General features: G+C 45.5%; 1 protein-coding gene across 1 annotated transcript in view; it reads right to left on the bottom strand.

The window, feature by feature from the left end:
- The window catches only part of LOC110517047 (protein diaphanous homolog 3), a 536,597-nt gene that overhangs the window by 85,895 nt on the left and 430,702 nt on the right, over window positions 1–20,000 (bottom strand). Inside the window, exons 24-25 of the mRNA XM_036951469.1 lie at window positions 19,544–19,673; window positions 4–128 (exon numbers count right to left, since the gene is read on the bottom strand). Coding sequence (XP_036807364.1) covers window positions 4–128; window positions 19,544–19,673 — 255 coding nt within the window. The remainder of the gene's footprint in view (window positions 1–3; window positions 129–19,543; window positions 19,674–20,000) is intronic.

Here is a 20,000-nt window from a genome sequence, read left to right on the forward strand (position 1 = left end):
TATAGACATCTTGGCAGTGAAGAGATCTTCAGAGTCGTCAGGAGAGGAGAAGGTGTCCAGATCTCTCTCTAGTTGGACCAGCTGTCTCTCCATCTGAACTAGGTTCTTCTCCAGGGACTCCGCTGAGACTAGACACACACACACACACACACACACACACACACACACACACACACACACAGAGAGAGAGAGGAAAGATTAAACAATGCCTTGTTGCTTCATGTACTCAGAAGATGCCAAGGTGCAGCACAGTGTCTCTGTTGGACTGGATCTGGTTCTGCTGGTTCTGAGTCTCCAGTGAGGTGTGTTGTATTATAATCTGGTTTGTGTGTGTGTTTGACCTGAGGCACAGCACTGCCTGCACCAATCACAGCGCTGCCTGCATCAATCACAGCGCTGCCTGCACCAATCACAGCGCTGCCTCAGACCAGCTCAAGGTGAAGACACCCACTCACACCAGGGACAAATCAGTCACCAGTGTGTGTGATTCTAGAACACGACTCATTATCACATCCTAGCTGACACTAATCTAGAACATGACTCATTATCACATCCTAGCTGACACTAATCTAGAACATGACTCATTATCACATCCTAGCTGACACTAATCTAGAACATGACTCATTATCACATTCTAGCTGACACTAATCTAGAACATGACTCATTATCACATCCTAGCTGAAACTAATCTAGAACATGACTCATTATCACACCCTAGCTGACACTAATCTAGAGCATGACTCATTATCACACCCTAGCTGACACTAAACACTAATCTAGAACACGACTCATTATCACGTCCTATCTGACACTAATCTAGAACACGACTCATTATCACGTCCTATCTGACACTAATCTAGAACACGTCTCATTATCACGTCCTATCTGACACTAATCTAGAACACAACTCATTATCACGTCCTATCTGACACTAATCTAGAACATGACTCATTATCACGTCCTAGCTGACACTAATCTAGAACATGACTCATTATCACATCCTATCTGACACTAAACACTAATCTAGAACACGTCTCATTATCACGTCCTATCTGACACTAATCTAGAACACAACTCATTATCACATCCTAGCTGACACTAATCTAGAACATGACTCATTATCACACCCTAGCTGACACTAATCCAGAACATGACTCATTATCACGTCCTAGCTGACACTAAACACTAATCTAGAACATGACTCATTATCACATCCTAGCTGACACTAATCTAGAACACATCTCATTATCATGTCCTAGCTGACACTAATCTAGAACATGACTCATTATCACATCCTAGCTGACACTAATCTAGAACATGACTCATTATCACACCCTAGCTGACACTAATCTAGAACATGACTCATTATCACATCCTAGCTGACACTAATCTAGAACATGACTCATTATCACATCCTAGCTGACACTAATCTAGAACATGACTCATTATCACGTCCTAGCTGACACTAAACACTAATCTAGAACACGACTCATTATCATGTCCTATCCGACACTAAACACTAATCTAGAACACGTCTCATTATCACATCCTAGCTGACACTAATCTAGAACACGTCTCATTATCATGTCCTATCCGACACTAAACACTAATCTAGAACACGTCTCATTATCATGTGAACACAAAGCAGGAAGCTGTTGAGATGGTCACAAGTCCTTTTTTACAGTCCCATTTCTAACACTCTAATACTCATACATGGATAAAGGAGAGAGCACAGGAACGAGTTGTTTCCCAAATTATACCCTATTCTGTTTTTAGTGCACTACTTTCAACCAGAGCCCGGGCCAAAAGTAGTGCTCCATATAGGGCATGGTGTGTCATTTGGGACACAGAGATGTCTACAGTAGCTAAGCTTCTCAGTCACTTTGCTGATACACAGAGACATGTTTACAGACACATTCACAAGCACTGGAGGGAGAGACAGGAAGAGAGAGAGAACGGAGTGAGGGAGACAAAGAGAACAGAGTGAGGGAGAGATGGAGACAAAGAGAACAGAGTGAGGGAGAGATGGAGACAGAGAGAACAGAGTGAGGGAGAGATGGAGACAGAGAGAACAGAGTGAGGGAGAGATGGAGACAAAGAGAACAGAGTGAGGGAGAGATGGAGACAAAGAGAACAGAGTGAGGGAGAGATGGAGACAGAGAGAACAGAGTGAGGGAGAGATGGAGACAGAGAGAACAGAGTGAGGGAGAGATGGAGACAGAGAGAACAGAGTGAGGGAGATATGGAGACAGAGAGAACAGAGTGAGGGAGAGATGGAGACAGAGAGAACAGAGTGAGGGAGAGATGGAGACAAAGAGAACAGAGTGAGGGAGAGATGGAGACAAAGAGAACAGAGTGAGGGAGAGATGGAGACAGAGAGAACAGAGTGAGGGAGAGATGGAGACAGAGAGAACAGAGTGAGGGAGAGATGGAGACAGAGAGAACAGAGTGAGGGAGAGATGGAGACAGAGAGAACAGAGTGAGGGAGAGATGGAGACAGAGAGAACAGAGTGAGGGAGAGAATAGAGAGAGGGAGAGATGGAGACAGAGAGAATAGAGAGAGGGAGAGATGGAGACAGAGAGAATAGAGAGAGGGAGAGACAGGGAGAGATAGATTAGTGGACAGGGAGAGATATGAAGAGAGAGAATAGAGAAGAGAGGGAGAGAGATGAAGAGAGATAGAGAAGAGAGGGAGAGACAGGAAGAGAGAAAATAGAGGAGAGGGAGAGACAGGAAGAGAGAATAGAGGAGAGGGAGAGACAGGAAGAGAGAATAGAGGAGAGAGGGAGAGACAGGGAGAGAGAATAGAGGAGAGGGAGAGACAGGAAGAGAGAGATTAGAGGGGAACATCACTGGCTTCCACATGAAATTCTCCACAGACGTTTAGAAATCAAATCACCACACTTATGGTAAACACCGAGTCTCAGAGATTTCTCTCTACGTTTCTCTCTTTCCCTTCTGCTCTCTCTCTCTGTCTCACTCCTCTCTGCCCATACTAGAGATAAATACACCAATATCCCTGTGAGTGAGTAGGGAGGGAGAGAGCGAGAGAGGAAGAGGAAGCTAGAGAGAGAGGAAGATAAGACTTTCCACTTCTGCAAAAATTGGAAAACACTAAACAAACAAACAGGAAGAGATAACTATCCAAAACAGAGATGTCTGGGTAAACCACTTCTCCAATCTTTTTTTTTGGCCCGATAACAACCAACAACCAGCAAAAACATAATGATCAAATATAAATCTTAGAATCAACTATTAAAGACGACCAGAACCCACTGGATTCTCCAATTACATTTAATGATCTACAGGACAAAATACCAAACCCTCCAAACCCCCCAAAAATCCCTGTGGTGTTGATGGTATCCTCAATGAAATGATCAAATATACAGACCACAAACTCCAACTCAAATCAAATCAAATTGTATATTAATATATCTTATTTACAAGATGTTAAGAAGAGAAACGTGTTCAGAAAAAGAATGAAAAAGCAACAAATAATTAAAGAGCAGCAGTGAAATAATGTGGAGGCTATATACAGGGTATTACGGTACTGAGTCAATGTGGAGGCTATATACAGGGTATTACGGTACTGAGTCAATGTGGAGGCTATATACAGGGTGTTACGGTACAGAGTCAATGTGGAGGCTATATACAGGGTGTTACGGTACAGAGTCAATGTGGAGGCTATATACAGGGTATTACGGTACTGAGTCAATGTGGAGGCTATATACAGGGTATTACGGTACTGAGTCAATGTGGAGGCTATATACAGGGTATTACGGTACTGAGTCAATGTGGAGGCTATATACAGGGTATTACGGTACAGAGTCAATGTGGAGGCTATATACAGGGTATTACGGTACTGAGTCAATGTGGAGGCTATATACAGGGTATTACGGTACAGAGTCAATGTGGAGGCTATATACAGGGTGTTACGGTACAGAGTCAATGTGGAGGCTATATACAGGGTATTACGGTACAGAGTCAATGTGGAGGCTATATACAGGGTATTACGGTACTGAGTCAATGTGGAGGCTATATACAGGGTATTACGGTACAGAGTCAATGTGGAGGCTATATACAGGGTGTTACGGTACAGAGTCAATGTGGAGGCTATATACAGGGTGTTACGGTACAGAGTCAATGTGGAGGCTATATACAGGGTATTACGGTACTGAGTCAATGTGGAGGCTATATACAGGGTATTACGGTACAGAGTCAATGTGGAGGCTATATACAGGGTGTTACGGTACTGAGTCAATGTGGAGGCTATATACAGGGTGTTACGGTACAGAGTCAATGTGGAGGCTATATACAGGGTGTTACGGTACAGAGTCAATGTGGAGGCTATATACAGGGTGTTACGGTACAGAGTCAATGTGGAGGCTATATACAGGGTGTTACGGTACAGAGTCAATGTGGAGGCTATATACAGGGTGTTACGGTACAGAGTCAATGTGGAGGCTATATACAGGGTATTACGGTACAGAGTCAATGTGGAGGCTATATACAGGGTGTTACGGTACAGAGTCAATGTGGAGGCTATATACAGGGTGTTACGGTACAGAGTCAATGTGGAGGCTATATACAGGGTGTTACGGTACAGAGTCAATGTGGAGGCTATATACAGGGTGTTACGGTACAGAGTCAATGTGGAGGCTATATACAGGGTGTTACGGTACAGAGTCAATGTGGAGGCTATATACAGGGTGTTACGGTACAGAGTCAATGTGGAGGCTATATACAGGGTGTTACGGTCCAGAGTCAATGTGGAGGCTATATACAGGGTGTTACGGTACAGAGTCAATGTGGAGGCTATATACAGGGTGTTACGGTACAGAGTCAATGTGGAGGCTATATACAGGGTGTTACGGTACAGAGTCAATGTGGAGGCTATATACAGGGGGTACCGATACAGAGTCAGTGTGGAGGCTATATACAGGGTGTTACGGTACAGAGTCAATGTGGAGGCTATATACAGGGTATTACGGTACAGAGTCAATGTGGAGGCTATATACAGGGTGTTACGGTACAGAGTCAATGTGGAGGCTATATACAGGGTGTTACGGTACAGAGTCAATGTGGAGGCTATATACAGGGTGTTACGGTACAGAGTCAATGTGGAGGCTATATACAGGGTGTTACGGTACAGAGTCAATGTGGAGGCTATATACAGGGTGTTACGGTACAGAGTCAATGTGGAGGCTATATACAGGGTGTTACGGTACAGAGTCAATGTGGAGGCTATATACAGGGTGTTACGGTACAGAGTCAATGTGGAGGCTATATACAGGGTGTTACGGTACAGAGTCAATGTGGAGGCTATATACAGGGTGTTACGGTACAGAGTCAATGTGGAGGCTATATACAGGGTGTTACGGTACAGAGTCAATGTGGAGACTATATACAGGGTGTTACGGTACAGAGTCAATGTGGAGGCTATATACAGGGTGTTACGGTACAGAGTCAATGTGGAGGCTATATACAGGGTGTTACGGTACAGAGTCAATGTGGAGGCTATATACAGGGTGTTACGGTACAGAGTCAATGTGGAGACTATATACAGGGGGTACCGGTACAGAGTCAATGTGGAGGCTATATACAGGGTGTTACGGTACAGAGTCAATGTGGAGGCTATATACAGGGTGTTACGGTACAGAGTCAATGTGGAGACTATATACAGGGTGTTACGGTACAGAGTCAATGTGGAGGCTATATACAGGGTGTTACGGTACAGAGTCAATGTGGAGGCTATATACAGGGTGTTACGGTATAGAGTCAATGTGGAGGCTATATACAGGGTGTTACGGTACAGAGTCAATGTGGAGGCTATATACAGGGTGTTACGGTACAGAGTCAATGTGGAGGCTATATACAGGGTGTTACGGTACAGAGTCAATGTGGAGGCTATATACAGGGTGTTACGGTACAGAGTCAATGTGGAGGCTATATACAGGGTGTTACGGTACAGAGTCAATGTGGAGGCTATATACAGGGTGTTACGGTACAGAGTCAATGTGGAGGCTATATACAGGGTGTTACGGTACAGTCAATGTGGAGGCTATATACAGGGTGTTACGGTACAGAGTCAATGTGGAGGCTATATACAGGGTATTACGGTACAGAGTCAATGTGGAGGCTATATACAGGGTATTACGGTACAGAGTCAATGTGGAGGCTATATACAGGGTGTTACGGTACAGAGTCAATGTGGAGGCTATATACAGGGTGTTACGGTACAGAGTCAATGTGGAGGCTATATACAGGGTATTACGGTACAGAGTCAATGTGGAGGCTATATACAGGGTGTTACGGTACAGAGTCAATGTGGAGGCTATATACAGGGTATTACGGTACAGAGTCAATGTGGAGGCTATATACAGGGTGTTACGGTACAGAGTCAATGTGGAGGCTATATACAGGGTGTTACGGTACAGAGTCAATGTGGAGGCTATATACAGGGTGTTACGGTACTGAGTCAATGTGGAGGCTATATACAGGGTGTTACGGTACAGAGTCAATGTGGAGGCTATATACAGGGTGTTACGGTACAGAGTCAATGTGGAGGCTATATACAGGGTGTTACGGTACAGAGTCAATGTGGAGGCTATATACAGGGTGTTACGGTACAGAGTCAATGTGGAGGCTATATACAGGGTATTACGGTACAGAGTCAATGTGGAGGCTATATACAGGGTGTTACGGTACAGAGTCAATGTGGAGGCTATATACAGGGTATTACGGTACAGAGTCAATGTGGAGGCTATATACAGGGTATTACGGTACAGAGTCAATGTGGAGGCTATATACAGGGTGTTACGGTACAGAGTCAATGTGGAGGCTATATACAGGGTGTTACGGTACAGAGTCAATGTGGAGGCTATATACAGGGTGTTACGGTACAGAGTCAATGTGGAGGCTATATACAGGGTGTTACGGTACAGAGTCAATGTGGAGGCTATATACAGGGTGTTACGGTACAGAGTCAATGTGGAGGCTATATACAGGGTATTACGGTACTGAGTCAATGTGGAGGCTATATACAGGGTATTACGGTACTGAGTCAATGTGGAGGCTATATACAGGGTATTACGGTACTGAGTCAATGTGGAGGCTATATACAGGGTATTACGGTACAGAGTCAATGTGGAGGCTATATACAGGGTATTACGGTACTGAGTCAATGTGGAGGCTATATACAGGGTATTACGGTACAGAGTCAATGTGGAGGCTATATACAGGGTGTTACGGTACAGAGTCAATGTGGAGGCTATATACAGGGTATTACGGTACAGAGTCAATGTGGAGGCTATATACAGGGTATTACGGTACTGAGTCAATGTGGAGGCTATATACAGGGTATTACGGTACAGAGTCAATGTGGAGGCTATATACAGGGTGTTACGGTACAGAGTCAATGTGGAGGCTATATACAGGGTGTTACGGTACAGAGTCAATGTGGAGGCTATATACAGGGTATTACGGTACTGAGTCAATGTGGAGGCTATATACAGGGTATTACGGTACAGAGTCAATGTGGAGGCTATATACAGGGTGTTACGGTACTGAGTCAATGTGGAGGCTATATACAGGGTGTTACGGTACAGAGTCAATGTGGAGGCTATATACAGGGTGTTACGGTACAGAGTCAATGTGGAGGCTATATACAGGGTGTTACGGTACAGAGTCAATGTGGAGGCTATATACAGGGTGTTACGGTACAGAGTCAATGTGGAGGCTATATACAGGGTGTTACGGTACAGAGTCAATGTGGAGGCTATATACAGGGTATTACGGTACAGAGTCAATGTGGAGGCTATATACAGGGTGTTACGGTACAGAGTCAATGTGGAGGCTATATACAGGGTGTTACGGTACAGAGTCAATGTGGAGGCTATATACAGGGTGTTACGGTACAGAGTCAATGTGGAGGCTATATACAGGGTGTTACGGTACAGAGTCAATGTGGAGGCTATATACAGGGTGTTACGGTACAGAGTCAATGTGGAGGCTATATACAGGGTGTTACGGTACAGAGTCAATGTGGAGGCTATATACAGGGTGTTACGGTCCAGAGTCAATGTGGAGGCTATATACAGGGTGTTACGGTACAGAGTCAATGTGGAGGCTATATACAGGGTGTTACGGTACAGAGTCAATGTGGAGGCTATATACAGGGTGTTACGGTACAGAGTCAATGTGGAGGCTATATACAGGGGGTACCGATACAGAGTCAGTGTGGAGGCTATATACAGGGTGTTACGGTACAGAGTCAATGTGGAGGCTATATACAGGGTATTACGGTACAGAGTCAATGTGGAGGCTATATACAGGGTGTTACGGTACAGAGTCAATGTGGAGGCTATATACAGGGTGTTACGGTACAGAGTCAATGTGGAGGCTATATACAGGGTGTTACGGTACAGAGTCAATGTGGAGGCTATATACAGGGTGTTACGGTACAGAGTCAATGTGGAGGCTATATACAGGGTGTTACGGTACAGAGTCAATGTGGAGGCTATATACAGGGTGTTACGGTACAGAGTCAATGTGGAGGCTATATACAGGGTGTTACGGTACAGAGTCAATGTGGAGGCTATATACAGGGTGTTACGGTACAGAGTCAATGTGGAGGCTATATACAGGGTGTTACGGTACAGAGTCAATGTGGAGGCTATATACAGGGTGTTACGGTACAGAGTCAATGTGGAGACTATATACAGGGTGTTACGGTACAGAGTCAATGTGGAGGCTATATACAGGGTGTTACGGTACAGAGTCAATGTGGAGGCTATATACAGGGTGTTACGGTACAGAGTCAATGTGGAGGCTATATACAGGGTGTTACGGTACAGAGTCAATGTGGAGACTATATACAGGGGGTACCGGTACAGAGTCAATGTGGAGGCTATATACAGGGTGTTACGGTACAGAGTCAATGTGGAGGCTATATACAGGGTGTTACGGTACAGAGTCAATGTGGAGACTATATACAGGGTGTTACGGTACAGAGTCAATGTGGAGGCTATATACAGGGTATTACGGTACAGAGTCAATGTGGAGGCTATATACAGGGTGTTACGGTACAGAGTCAATGTGGAGGCTATATACAGGGTGTTACGGTACAGAGTAAATGTGGAGGCTATATACAGGGTGTTACGGTACAGAGTCAATGTGGAGGCTATATACAGGGTGTTACGGTACAGAGTCAATGTGGAGGCTATATACAGGAGGTACCGGTACAGAGTCAATGTGGAGGCTATATACAGGGGGTACCTGTACAGAGTCAATGTGGAGACTATATACAGGGGGTACCTGTACAGAGTCAATGTGGAGGCTATATACAGGGTGTTACGGTACAGAGTCAATGTGGAGGCTATATACAGGGTGTTACGGTACAGAGTCAATGTGGAGGCTATATACAGGGTGTTACGGTACAGAGTCAATGTGGAGGCTATATACAGGATGTTACGGTACAGAGTCAATGTGGAGGCTATATACAGGGTGTTACGGTACAGAGTCAATGTGGAGACTATATACAGGGTGTTACGGTACAGAGTCAATGTGGAGGCTATATACAGGGTGTTACGGTACTGAGTCAATGTGGAGGCTATATACAGGGTGTTACGGTACAGAGTCAATGTGGAGGCTATATACAGGAGGTACCGGTACAGAGTCAAAGTGGAGACTATATACAGGGGGTACCTGTACAGAGTCAATGTGGAGGCTATATACAGGGTGTTACGGTACAGAGTCAATGTGGAGGCTATATACAGGGTGTTACGGTACAGAGTCAATGTGGAGGCTATATACAGGGTGTTACGGTACAGAGTCAATGTGGAGGCTATATACAGGGTATTACGGTACAGAGTCAATGTGGAGGCTATATACAGGGTGTTACGGTACAGAGTCAATGTGGAGGTTATATACAGGGTGTTACGGTACTGAGTCAATGTGGAGGCTATATACAGGGGTTACGGTACAGAGTCAATGTGGAGGCTATATACAGGGTGTTACGGTACAGAGTCAATGTGGAGGCTATATACAGGGGGTACCGGTACAGAGTCAGTGTGGAGGTTATATACAGGGTGTTACGGTACAGAGTCAATGTGGAGGCTTTATACAGGGTGTTACGGTACAGAGTCAATGTGGAGGCTATATACAGGGGGTACCGGTACAGAGTCAATGTGGAGGCTATATACAGGGTGTTACGGTACTGAGTCAATGTGGAGGCTATATACAGGGGTACCAGTACAGAGTCAATGTGGAGGCTATATACAGGGTGTTACGGTACAGAGTCAATGTGAAACTATATACAGGGGGTACCGGTACAGAGTCAATGTGGAGGCTATATACAGGGTGTTACGGTACAGAGTCAATGTGGAGGCTATATACAGGATGTTACGGTACAGAGTCAATGTGGAGGCTATATACAGGGGGTACCGGTACTGAGTCAATGTGGAGGTTATATACAGGGTGTTACGGTACAGAGTCAATGTGGAGGCTATATACAGGGGGTACCGGTACAGAGTCAATGTGGAGACTATATACAGGGGGTACCGGTAGAGAGTCAATGCGGAGGCTATATACAGGGGGTACCGGTACAGAGTCAATGTAGAGACTATATACAGGGGGTACCGGTACAGAGTCAATGTGGAGGCTATATACAGGGTGTTACGGTACAGAGTCAATGTGGAGGCTATATACAGGGTGTTACGGTACAGAGTCAATGTGGAGGCTATATACAGGGTATTCTGGTACAGAGTCAATGTGGAGGCTATATACAGGGGGAACCGGTAGAGAGTCAATGTGGAGACTATATACAGGAGGTACCGGTAGAGAGTCAATGTGGAGGCTATATACAGGGTATTACGGTACAGAGTCAATGTGGAGGCTATATACAGGGTGTTACGGTACAGAGTCAATGTGGAGGCTATTTACAGGGTGTTACGGTACAGAGTCAATGTGGAGGCTATATACAGGGGGTACCGGTACAGAGTCAATGTGGAGGCTATATACAGGGTGTTACGGTACAGAGTCAATGTGGAGGCTATATACAGGGTGTTACGGTACAGAGTCAATGTGGAGGCTATATACAGGGTGTTACGGTACAGAGTCAATGTGGAGGCTATATACAGGGTGTTACGGTACAGAGTCAATGTGGAGACTATATACAGGGTGTTACGGTACAGAGTCAATGTGGAGGCTATATACAGGGTGTTACGGTACTGAGTCAATGTGGAGGCTATATACAGGGTGTTACGGTACAGAGTCAATGTGGAGGCTATATACAGGGTGTTACGGTACAGAGTCAATGTGGAGGCTATATACAGGGGGTACCGGTACAGAGTCAATGTGGAGGCTATATACAGGGTGTTACGGTACTGAGTCAATGTGGAGGCTATATACAGGGGGTACCAGTACAGAGTCAATGTGGAGGCTATATACAGGGTGTTACGGTACAGAGTCAATGTGGAGGCTATATACAGGGTGTTCTGGTACAGAGTCAATGTGGAGGCTATATACAGGGGGTACCGGTAGAGAGTCAATGTGGAGACTATATACAGGAGGTACCGGTAGAGAGTCAATGTGGAGGCTATATACAGGGTATTACGGTACAGAGTCAATGTGGAGGCTATATACAGGGTGTTACGGTACAGAGTCAATGTGGAGGCTATATACAGGGGGTACCGATACAGAGTCAGTGTGGAGGCTATATACAGGGGGTACCGGTACAGAGTCAGTGTGGAGGCTATATACAGGGGTTACGGTACAGAGTCAATGTGGAGGCTATATACAGGGTGTTACGGTACTGAGTCAATGTGGAGGCTATATACAGGGTGTTACGGTACAGAGTCAATGTGGAGGCTATATACAGGGGGTACCGGTACAGAGTCAATGTGGAGACTATATACAGGGTGTTACGGTACAGAGTCAATGTGGAGGCTATATACAGGGTGTTACGGTACAGAGTCAATGTGGAGGCTATATACAGGGTGTTACGGTACAGAGTCAATGTGGAGGCTATATACAGGGTGTTACGGTACAGAGTCAATGTGGAGACTATATACAGGGGGTACCGGTACAGAGTCAATGTGGAGGCTATATACAGGGTGTTACGGTACAGAGTCAATGTGGAGGCTATATACAGGGTGTTACGGTACAGAGTCAATGTGGAGACTATATACAGGGTGTTACGGTACAGAGTCAATGTGGAGGCTATATACAGGGTATTACGGTACAGAGTCAATGTGGAGGCTATATACAGGGTGTTACGGTACAGAGTCAATGTGGAGGCTATATACAGGGTGTTACGGTACAGAGTAAATGTGGAGGCTATATACAGGGTGTTACGGTACAGGGTCAATGTGGAGGCTATATACAGGGTGTTACGGTACAGAGTCAATGTGGAGGCTATATACAGGGTATTACGGTACAGAGTCAATGTGGAGGCTATATACAGGGTGTTACGGTACAGAGTCAATGTGGAGGCTATATACAGGGTGTTACGGTACAGAGTCAATGTGGAGGCTATATACAGGAGGTACCGGTACAGAGTCAATGTGGAGGCTATATACAGGGGGTACCTGTACAGAGTCAATGTGGAGACTATATACAGGGGGTACCTGTACAGAGTCAATGTGGAGGCTATATACAGGGTGTTACGGTACAGAGTCAATGTGGAGGCTATATACAGGGTGTTACGGTACAGAGTCAATGTGGAGGCTATATACAGGGTGTTACGGTACAGAGTCAATGTGGAGGCTATATACAGGATGTTACGGTACAGAGTCAATGTGGAGGCTATATACAGGGTGTTACGGTACAGAGTCAATGTGGAGACTATATACAGGGTGTTACGGTACAGAGTCAATGTGGAGGCTATATACAGGGTGTTACGGTACTGAGTCAATGTGGAGGCTATATACAGGGTGTTACGGTACAGAGTCAATGTGGAGGCTATATACAGGAGGTACCGGTACAGAGTCAAAGTGGAGACTATATACAGGGGGTACCTGTACAGAGTCAATGTGGAGGCTATATACAGGGTGTTACGGTACAGAGTCAATGTGGAGGCTATATACAGGGTGTTACGGTACAGAGTCAATGTGGAGGCTATATACAGGGTGTTACGGTACAGAGTCAATGTGGAGGCTATATACAGGGTATTACGGTACAGAGTCAATGTGGAGGCTATATACAGGGTGTTACGGTACAGAGTCAATGTGGAGGTTATATACAGGGTGTTACGGTACTGAGTCAATGTGGAGGCTATATACAGGGGTTACGGTACAGAGTCAATGTGGAGGCTATATACAGGGTGTTACGGTACAGAGTCAATGTGGAGGCTATATACAGGGGGTACCGGTACAGAGTCAGTGTGGAGGTTATATACAGGGTGTTACGGTACAGAGTCAATGTGGAGGCTTTATACAGGGTGTTACGGTACAGAGTCAATGTGGAGGCTATATACAGGGGGTACCGGTACAGAGTCAATGTGGAGGCTATATACAGGGTGTTACGGTACTGAGTCAATGTGGAGGCTATATACAGGGGTACCAGTACAGAGTCAATGTGGAGGCTATATACAGGGTGTTACGGTACAGAGTCAATGTGAAACTATATACAGGGGGTACCGGTACAGAGTCAATGTGGAGGCTATATACAGGGTGTTACGGTACAGAGTCAATGTGGAGGCTATATACAGGATGTTACGGTACAGAGTCAATGTGGAGGCTATATACAGGGGGTACCGGTACTGAGTCAATGTGGAGGTTATATACAGGGTGTTACGGTACAGAGTCAATGTGGAGGCTATATACAGGGGGTACCGGTACAGAGTCAATGTGGAGACTATATACAGGGGGTACCGGTAGAGAGTCAATGCGGAGGCTATATACAGGGGGTACCGGTACAGAGTCAATGTAGAGACTATATACAGGGGGTACCGGTACAGAGTCAATGTGGAGGCTATATACAGGGTGTTACGGTACAGAGTCAATGTGGAGGCTATATACAGGGTGTTACGGTACAGAGTCAATGTGGAGGCTATATACAGGGTATTCTGGTACAGAGTCAATGTGGAGGCTATATACAGGGGGAACCGGTAGAGAGTCAATGTGGAGACTATATACAGGAGGTACCGGTAGAGAGTCAATGTGGAGGCTATATACAGGGTATTACGGTACAGAGTCAATGTGGAGGCTATATACAGGGTGTTACGGTACAGAGTCAATGTGGAGGCTATTTACAGGGTGTTACGGTACAGAGTCAATGTGGAGGCTATATACAGGGGGTACCGGTACAGAGTCAATGTGGAGGCTATATACAGGGTGTTACGGTACAGAGTCAATGTGGAGGCTATATACAGGGTGTTACGGTACAGAGTCAATGTGGAGGCTATATACAGGGTGTTACGGTACAGAGTCAATGTGGAGGCTATATACAGGGTGTTACGGTACAGAGTCAATGTGGAGACTATATACAGGGTGTTACGGTACAGAGTCAATGTGGAGGCTATATACAGGGTGTTACGGTACTGAGTCAATGTGGAGGCTATATACAGGGTGTTACGGTACAGAGTCAATGTGGAGGCTATATACAGGGTGTTACGGTACAGAGTCAATGTGGAGGCTATATACAGGGGGTACCGGTACAGAGTCAATGTGGAGGCTATATACAGGGTGTTACGGTACTGAGTCAATGTGGAGGCTATATACAGGGGGTACCAGTACAGAGTCAATGTGGAGGCTATATACAGGGTGTTACGGTACAGAGTCAATGTGGAGGCTATATACAGGGTGTTCTGGTACAGAGTCAATGTGGAGGCTATATACAGGGGGTACCGGTAGAGAGTCAATGTGGAGACTATATACAGGAGGTACCGGTAGAGAGTCAATGTGGAGGCTATATACAGGGTATTACGGTACAGAGTCAATGTGGAGGCTATATACAGGGTGTTACGGTACAGAGTCAATGTGGAGGCTATATACAGGGGGTACCGATACAGAGTCAGTGTGGAGGCTATATACAGGGGGTACCGGTACAGAGTCAGTGTGGAGGCTATATACAGGGGTTACGGTACAGAGTCAATGTGGAGGCTATATACAGGGTGTTACGGTACTGAGTCAATGTGGAGGCTATATACAGGGTGTTACGGTACAGAGTCAATGTGGAGGCTATATACAGGGGGTACCGGTACAGAGTCAGTGTGGAGGCTATATACAGGGGTTACGGTACAGAGTCAATGTGGAGGCTATATACAGGGTGTTACGGTACTGAGTCAATGTGGAGACTATATACAGGGGGTACCGGTACAGAGTCAATGTGGAGGCTATATACAGGGGGTACCGGTAGAGAGTCAATGTGGAGGCTATATACAGGGGGTACCGGTACAGAGTCAATGTGGAGGCTATATACAGGGTGTTACGGTACAGAGTCAATGTGGAGGCTATATACAGGGTGTTACGGTACAGAGTCAATGTGGAGACTATTTACAGGGTGTTACGGTACAGAGTCAATGTGGAGGCTATATACAGGGTGTTACGGTACAGAGTCAATGTGGAGGCTATATACAGGGTGTTACGGTACAGAGTCAATGTGGAGGCTATATACAGGGTGTTACGGTACAGAGTCAATGTGGAGGCTATATACAGGGGGTACCAGTACAGAGTCAATGTGGAGACTATATACAGGGGGTACCGGTACAGAGTCAATGTGGAGGCTATATACAGGGGTATTGGTACAGAGTCAATGTGGAGGGGCATCGGTTAGTCGAGGTAATATGTACGTGTAGGTAAAGTGACTAATATATAGATCTATATATTTTCGATAATAAACAGAGAGTAGCAGCAGCGTAAAAGAGGGTTCTGGGTAGCCCTGTGATTAGCTGTTCAGGAGTCTTATGGCTCGGGGGGGGGGTAGAAGCCCTTTGATTAGCTGTTCAGGAGTCTTATGGCTCGGGGGGGTAGAAGCCCTGTGATTAGCTGTTCAGGACTCTCATGGCTCGGGGGGGGTAGAAGAATGAGTCAACAGCAACCTTGGGAAAATACTCTGCATTATCATTAACTACCAGGGGATATGAGTCAACAGTAACCTTGGGAAAATCCTCTGCATTATCATTACCAGCAGACTCGTGCATTTCCTTAAAATTAGCTTTTTACCAAATCCCCGTACGACAGACCACGTATTCACCCTGCACACCCCAATTAACAAACAAACCAAAACAAAGGCAAAGTCTTCTCATGCTTTGTTGATTTCAAAAAAGCATTGGACTCAATTTGGTACCAAGGCAAATTATGTAGAAATTGATGGAAAAGTGGTGTTGGTGGAAAAACAAGTTCTTCGGCTTGCAAGCCCCTCCCCCTTTTTCCTCCAAACATAACGATGGTCATTATGGCCAAACACTTTATTTTTGTTTCATCAGACCAGAGGACATTTCTCCAAAAAAGAACAATCTTTGTCTCCATGTGCAGTTGCAAACCGTAGTCTGGGTTTTTTATTATGGTTTTGGAGCAGTGGCTTCTTCCTTGCTGAGTGGCCTTTCAGGTTATGTCGATATAGGACTCGTTTTACTGTGGATATAGATACTTTTGTACGTGTTTCCTCCAGCATCTTCACAAGGTCCTTTGCTGTTGTTCTGGGATTGATTTGCACTTTTCGCACCAACGTAGGTTCATCTCTAAGAGACAGAACGCGTCTCCTGTATGATGTCTGCGTGGTCCCATGGTGTTTATACTTGGGTACTATTGTTTGTATCGATGAACGTGGTACCTTCAGGCATTTGAAAATTGCTCCCAAAGATGAACCAGACTCGTGGAGGTCTACAATTTTTTTCTGAGGTCTTGGCTGATTTCTGTAGATTTTCCCGTGATGTCAAGCAAAGAGGCACTGAGTTTGAAGATAGGCCTTGAAATACATCCACAGGTACACCTCCAATTGACTCAAATAATGTCAATTAGCCTATCAGAAGCTTCTAAAGTCATGACATCATTTTCTGGAATTTTCCAAGCTGTTTAAAGGCACAGTCAAGTTAATGTATGTAAACTTCTGACCCACTGGAATTGTGACACAGTGAATTATAAGTGAAATAATCTGTCTGTAAACAATTGTTGGAAAAATGACTTGTGTCATGCAAAGTAGATGTCCTAACCGACTTTCCTAAACTATATTTTGTTAAAAAGAAATTGGTGGAGTGGTTGAAAAACGAGTTTTAATGACTCCAACCTAAGTGTATGTAAACTAGTTTTAATGACTCCAATCTAAGTGGATGTAAACTAGTTTTAATGACTCCAACCTAAGTGTGTGTAAACTAGTTTTAATGACTCCACCCTAAGTGTATGTAAACTAGTTGCAATGACTCCAACCTAAGTGTATGTAAACTAGTTTTAATGACTCCAACCTAAGTGTATGTAAACTAGTTTTAATGACTCCAACCTAAGTGTATGTACACTTCCCGACTTCAAATTTAACTTTATTGTCCCTTTTGTATTTTAACAATTTGCACATAATGACATTTGAAATGTCTTTATTGTTTTGGAACTTCCGTGAGTGTAATTGTTTACTGTTAGTTTTTATTATTTAATTACACTTTTGTTTATTATCTATCTTTCTGTTAACATATGTTTCCCAGGCCAATAAAGCCCCTTGAATTGGACTGAGAGAGTGGTATGTCTCTGTGTGTGTTTTCTGCAAGTCTATGCGTGTGTTTACAGAGATAGTCAGTGATGGATGTTGAGAGTACTACTGGGCTGCCTCTTATCCTCCAATCAGACGGAGCCAAAGCCCAGCAGTCATATTGCCTGGAAGACCTGGAGATACGGCAGGAATATTACAATACAACGGGGGATTCTGGGAAAGAACCAGATAATAGTATGGGAGAGAGAACACAGTGTCTCTGGGTCTGGTGGGGGAACACAGTGTCTCTGGGTCTGGAGGGGAACACAGTGTCTCTGGGTCTGGTGGGGGACACAGTGTCTCTGGGTCTGGAGGGGAACACAGTGTCTCTGGGTCTGGTGGGGAACACAGTGTCTCTGGGTCTGGTGGGGAACACAGTGTCTCTGGGTCTGGTGGGGAACACAGTGTCTCTGGGTCTGGAACACAGTGTGTATGGGTCTGGAACACAGTGTCTCTGGGTCTGGAGGGGAACACAGTGTCTCTGGGTCTGGAGGGGAACACAGTGTCTCTGGGTCTGGAGGGGAACACAGTGTCTCTGGGACTGGAACACAGTGTCTCTGGGTCTGGAGGGTAATAGCCTTTACATCTGATAAGTAGATGTCATCCACTCAGCAGCTCTAGTGTTTACTGTAATGTACTGTGTGTTGAATACAAGAGGGGATATAGTGTGTGTGTGTGTGTGTGTGTGTGTATATATAATGATGTGTACTGTGTGAGTGAATACACGAGAGGACACATGAACAGACAAGATGCTTCTGGGGTCCACACCTGACACTTACATGTGACTTCCACTTTCAGAAATAGGAAAAGTCACATTGAAAAGACGGGTGTGAACGCACCACAGTCTCCTTGTGGTGTGATGGTGTTCAGATCTGTTTGCCCACTTCAGACTGCGGTCAGGGGATGTGTTGTGTGTGGACTTCTCCTCAGTCTGGACACACAATCAGGCCACAGAAAGCAAGTACGAGAGACGTCATCCGCACGCTCCAGAAAACGGGTTGTTCTCCGAGAGGCACCTTTTCATTGTAACGTTGGAGGAGAGACTTTGCTAGCATGTGAGGAAGGTGTTTGCTGGACTCATAAATGCTAATATTTAGAAAAACATGTTTTTTTTGTTTGGCTAGATTTATGCAATCCCTTTTGCGTTGCTTGCTAGTTAGCTAGAGAGGTTAACTGACTCGTTAGCGACAGAGGTTAGCAGGCCAGTTAGCTACAGAGGTTAACTGGCTAGTTAGCTACAGAGGTTAGCTGGCTAGTTAGCTACAGAGGTTAGCTGGCTAGTTTGCTACAGAGGTTAGCTGGCTAGTTAGCTTCAGAAGATAGCTGGCTAGTTAGCTACAGAGGTTAGCTGGCTAGTTTGCTACAGAGGTTAGCTGGCTAGTTAGCTTCAGAAGATAGCTGGCTAGTTTGATACAGAGGTTAGCTGGCTAGTTAGCTTCAGAAGATAGCTGGCTAGTTAGCTTCAGAAGATAGCTGGCTAGTTAGCTACATAGGTTAGCTGGCTAGTTTGCTACAGAGGTTAGCTGTAGAATGCATACAGGAATTTGAATATAGCGCAGGAAAAGGGAATACGGACACATTGTGGACAAATATAGGTGTCGATCCCTGCTGACTGTGGTGTGTGTCTGTCTCCTACCTCGGCTGACTGTGGTGTGTGTCTGTCTCCTACCTCGGCTGACTGTGGTGTGTGTCTGTCTCCTACCTCGGCTGGCTGTGGTGTGTGTCTGTCTCCTACCTCGGCTGGCTGTGGTGTGTGTCTGTCTCCTACCTCGGCTGGCTGTGGTGTGTGTCTGTCTCCTACCTCGGCTGACTGTGGTGTGTGTCTGTCTCCTACCTCGGCTGGCTGTGGTGTGTGTCTGTCTCCTACCTCGGCTGGCTCTGTCAACGTGCTGTAGGTCGTCTGAAAACTTGGTGACCTCTGGGAACTCCTCCTCACACACCGCAGCCAGGAAGTGTAGTAACGTTGACTTCTGGTCAGCTGACTTCGTGTCCTTCAGCTGGAATCACAAAAAGAGTTCACCCAGTCAGGATACACACCGTTACACCCAGTCAGGTTACACACTGTTACACCCAGTCAGGTTACACACTGTTACACCCAGTCAGGTTACACCCAGTCAGGTTACACCCAGTCAGGTTACACACCGTTACACCCAGTCAGGATACACACCGTTACACCCAGTCAGGTTACACACTGTTACACCCAGTCAGGTTACACACTGTTACACCCAGTCAGGTTACACACTGTTACACCCAGTCAGGTTACACACTGTTAAACCCAGTCAGGTTACACACTGTTACACCCAGTCAGGTTACACACTGTTACA

Source organism: Oncorhynchus mykiss, chromosome 18 (genome assembly GCF_013265735.2).
Source record: "Oncorhynchus mykiss isolate Arlee chromosome 18, USDA_OmykA_1.1, whole genome shotgun sequence".
NCBI lineage: Eukaryota > Metazoa > Chordata > Actinopteri > Salmoniformes > Salmonidae > Oncorhynchus > Oncorhynchus mykiss.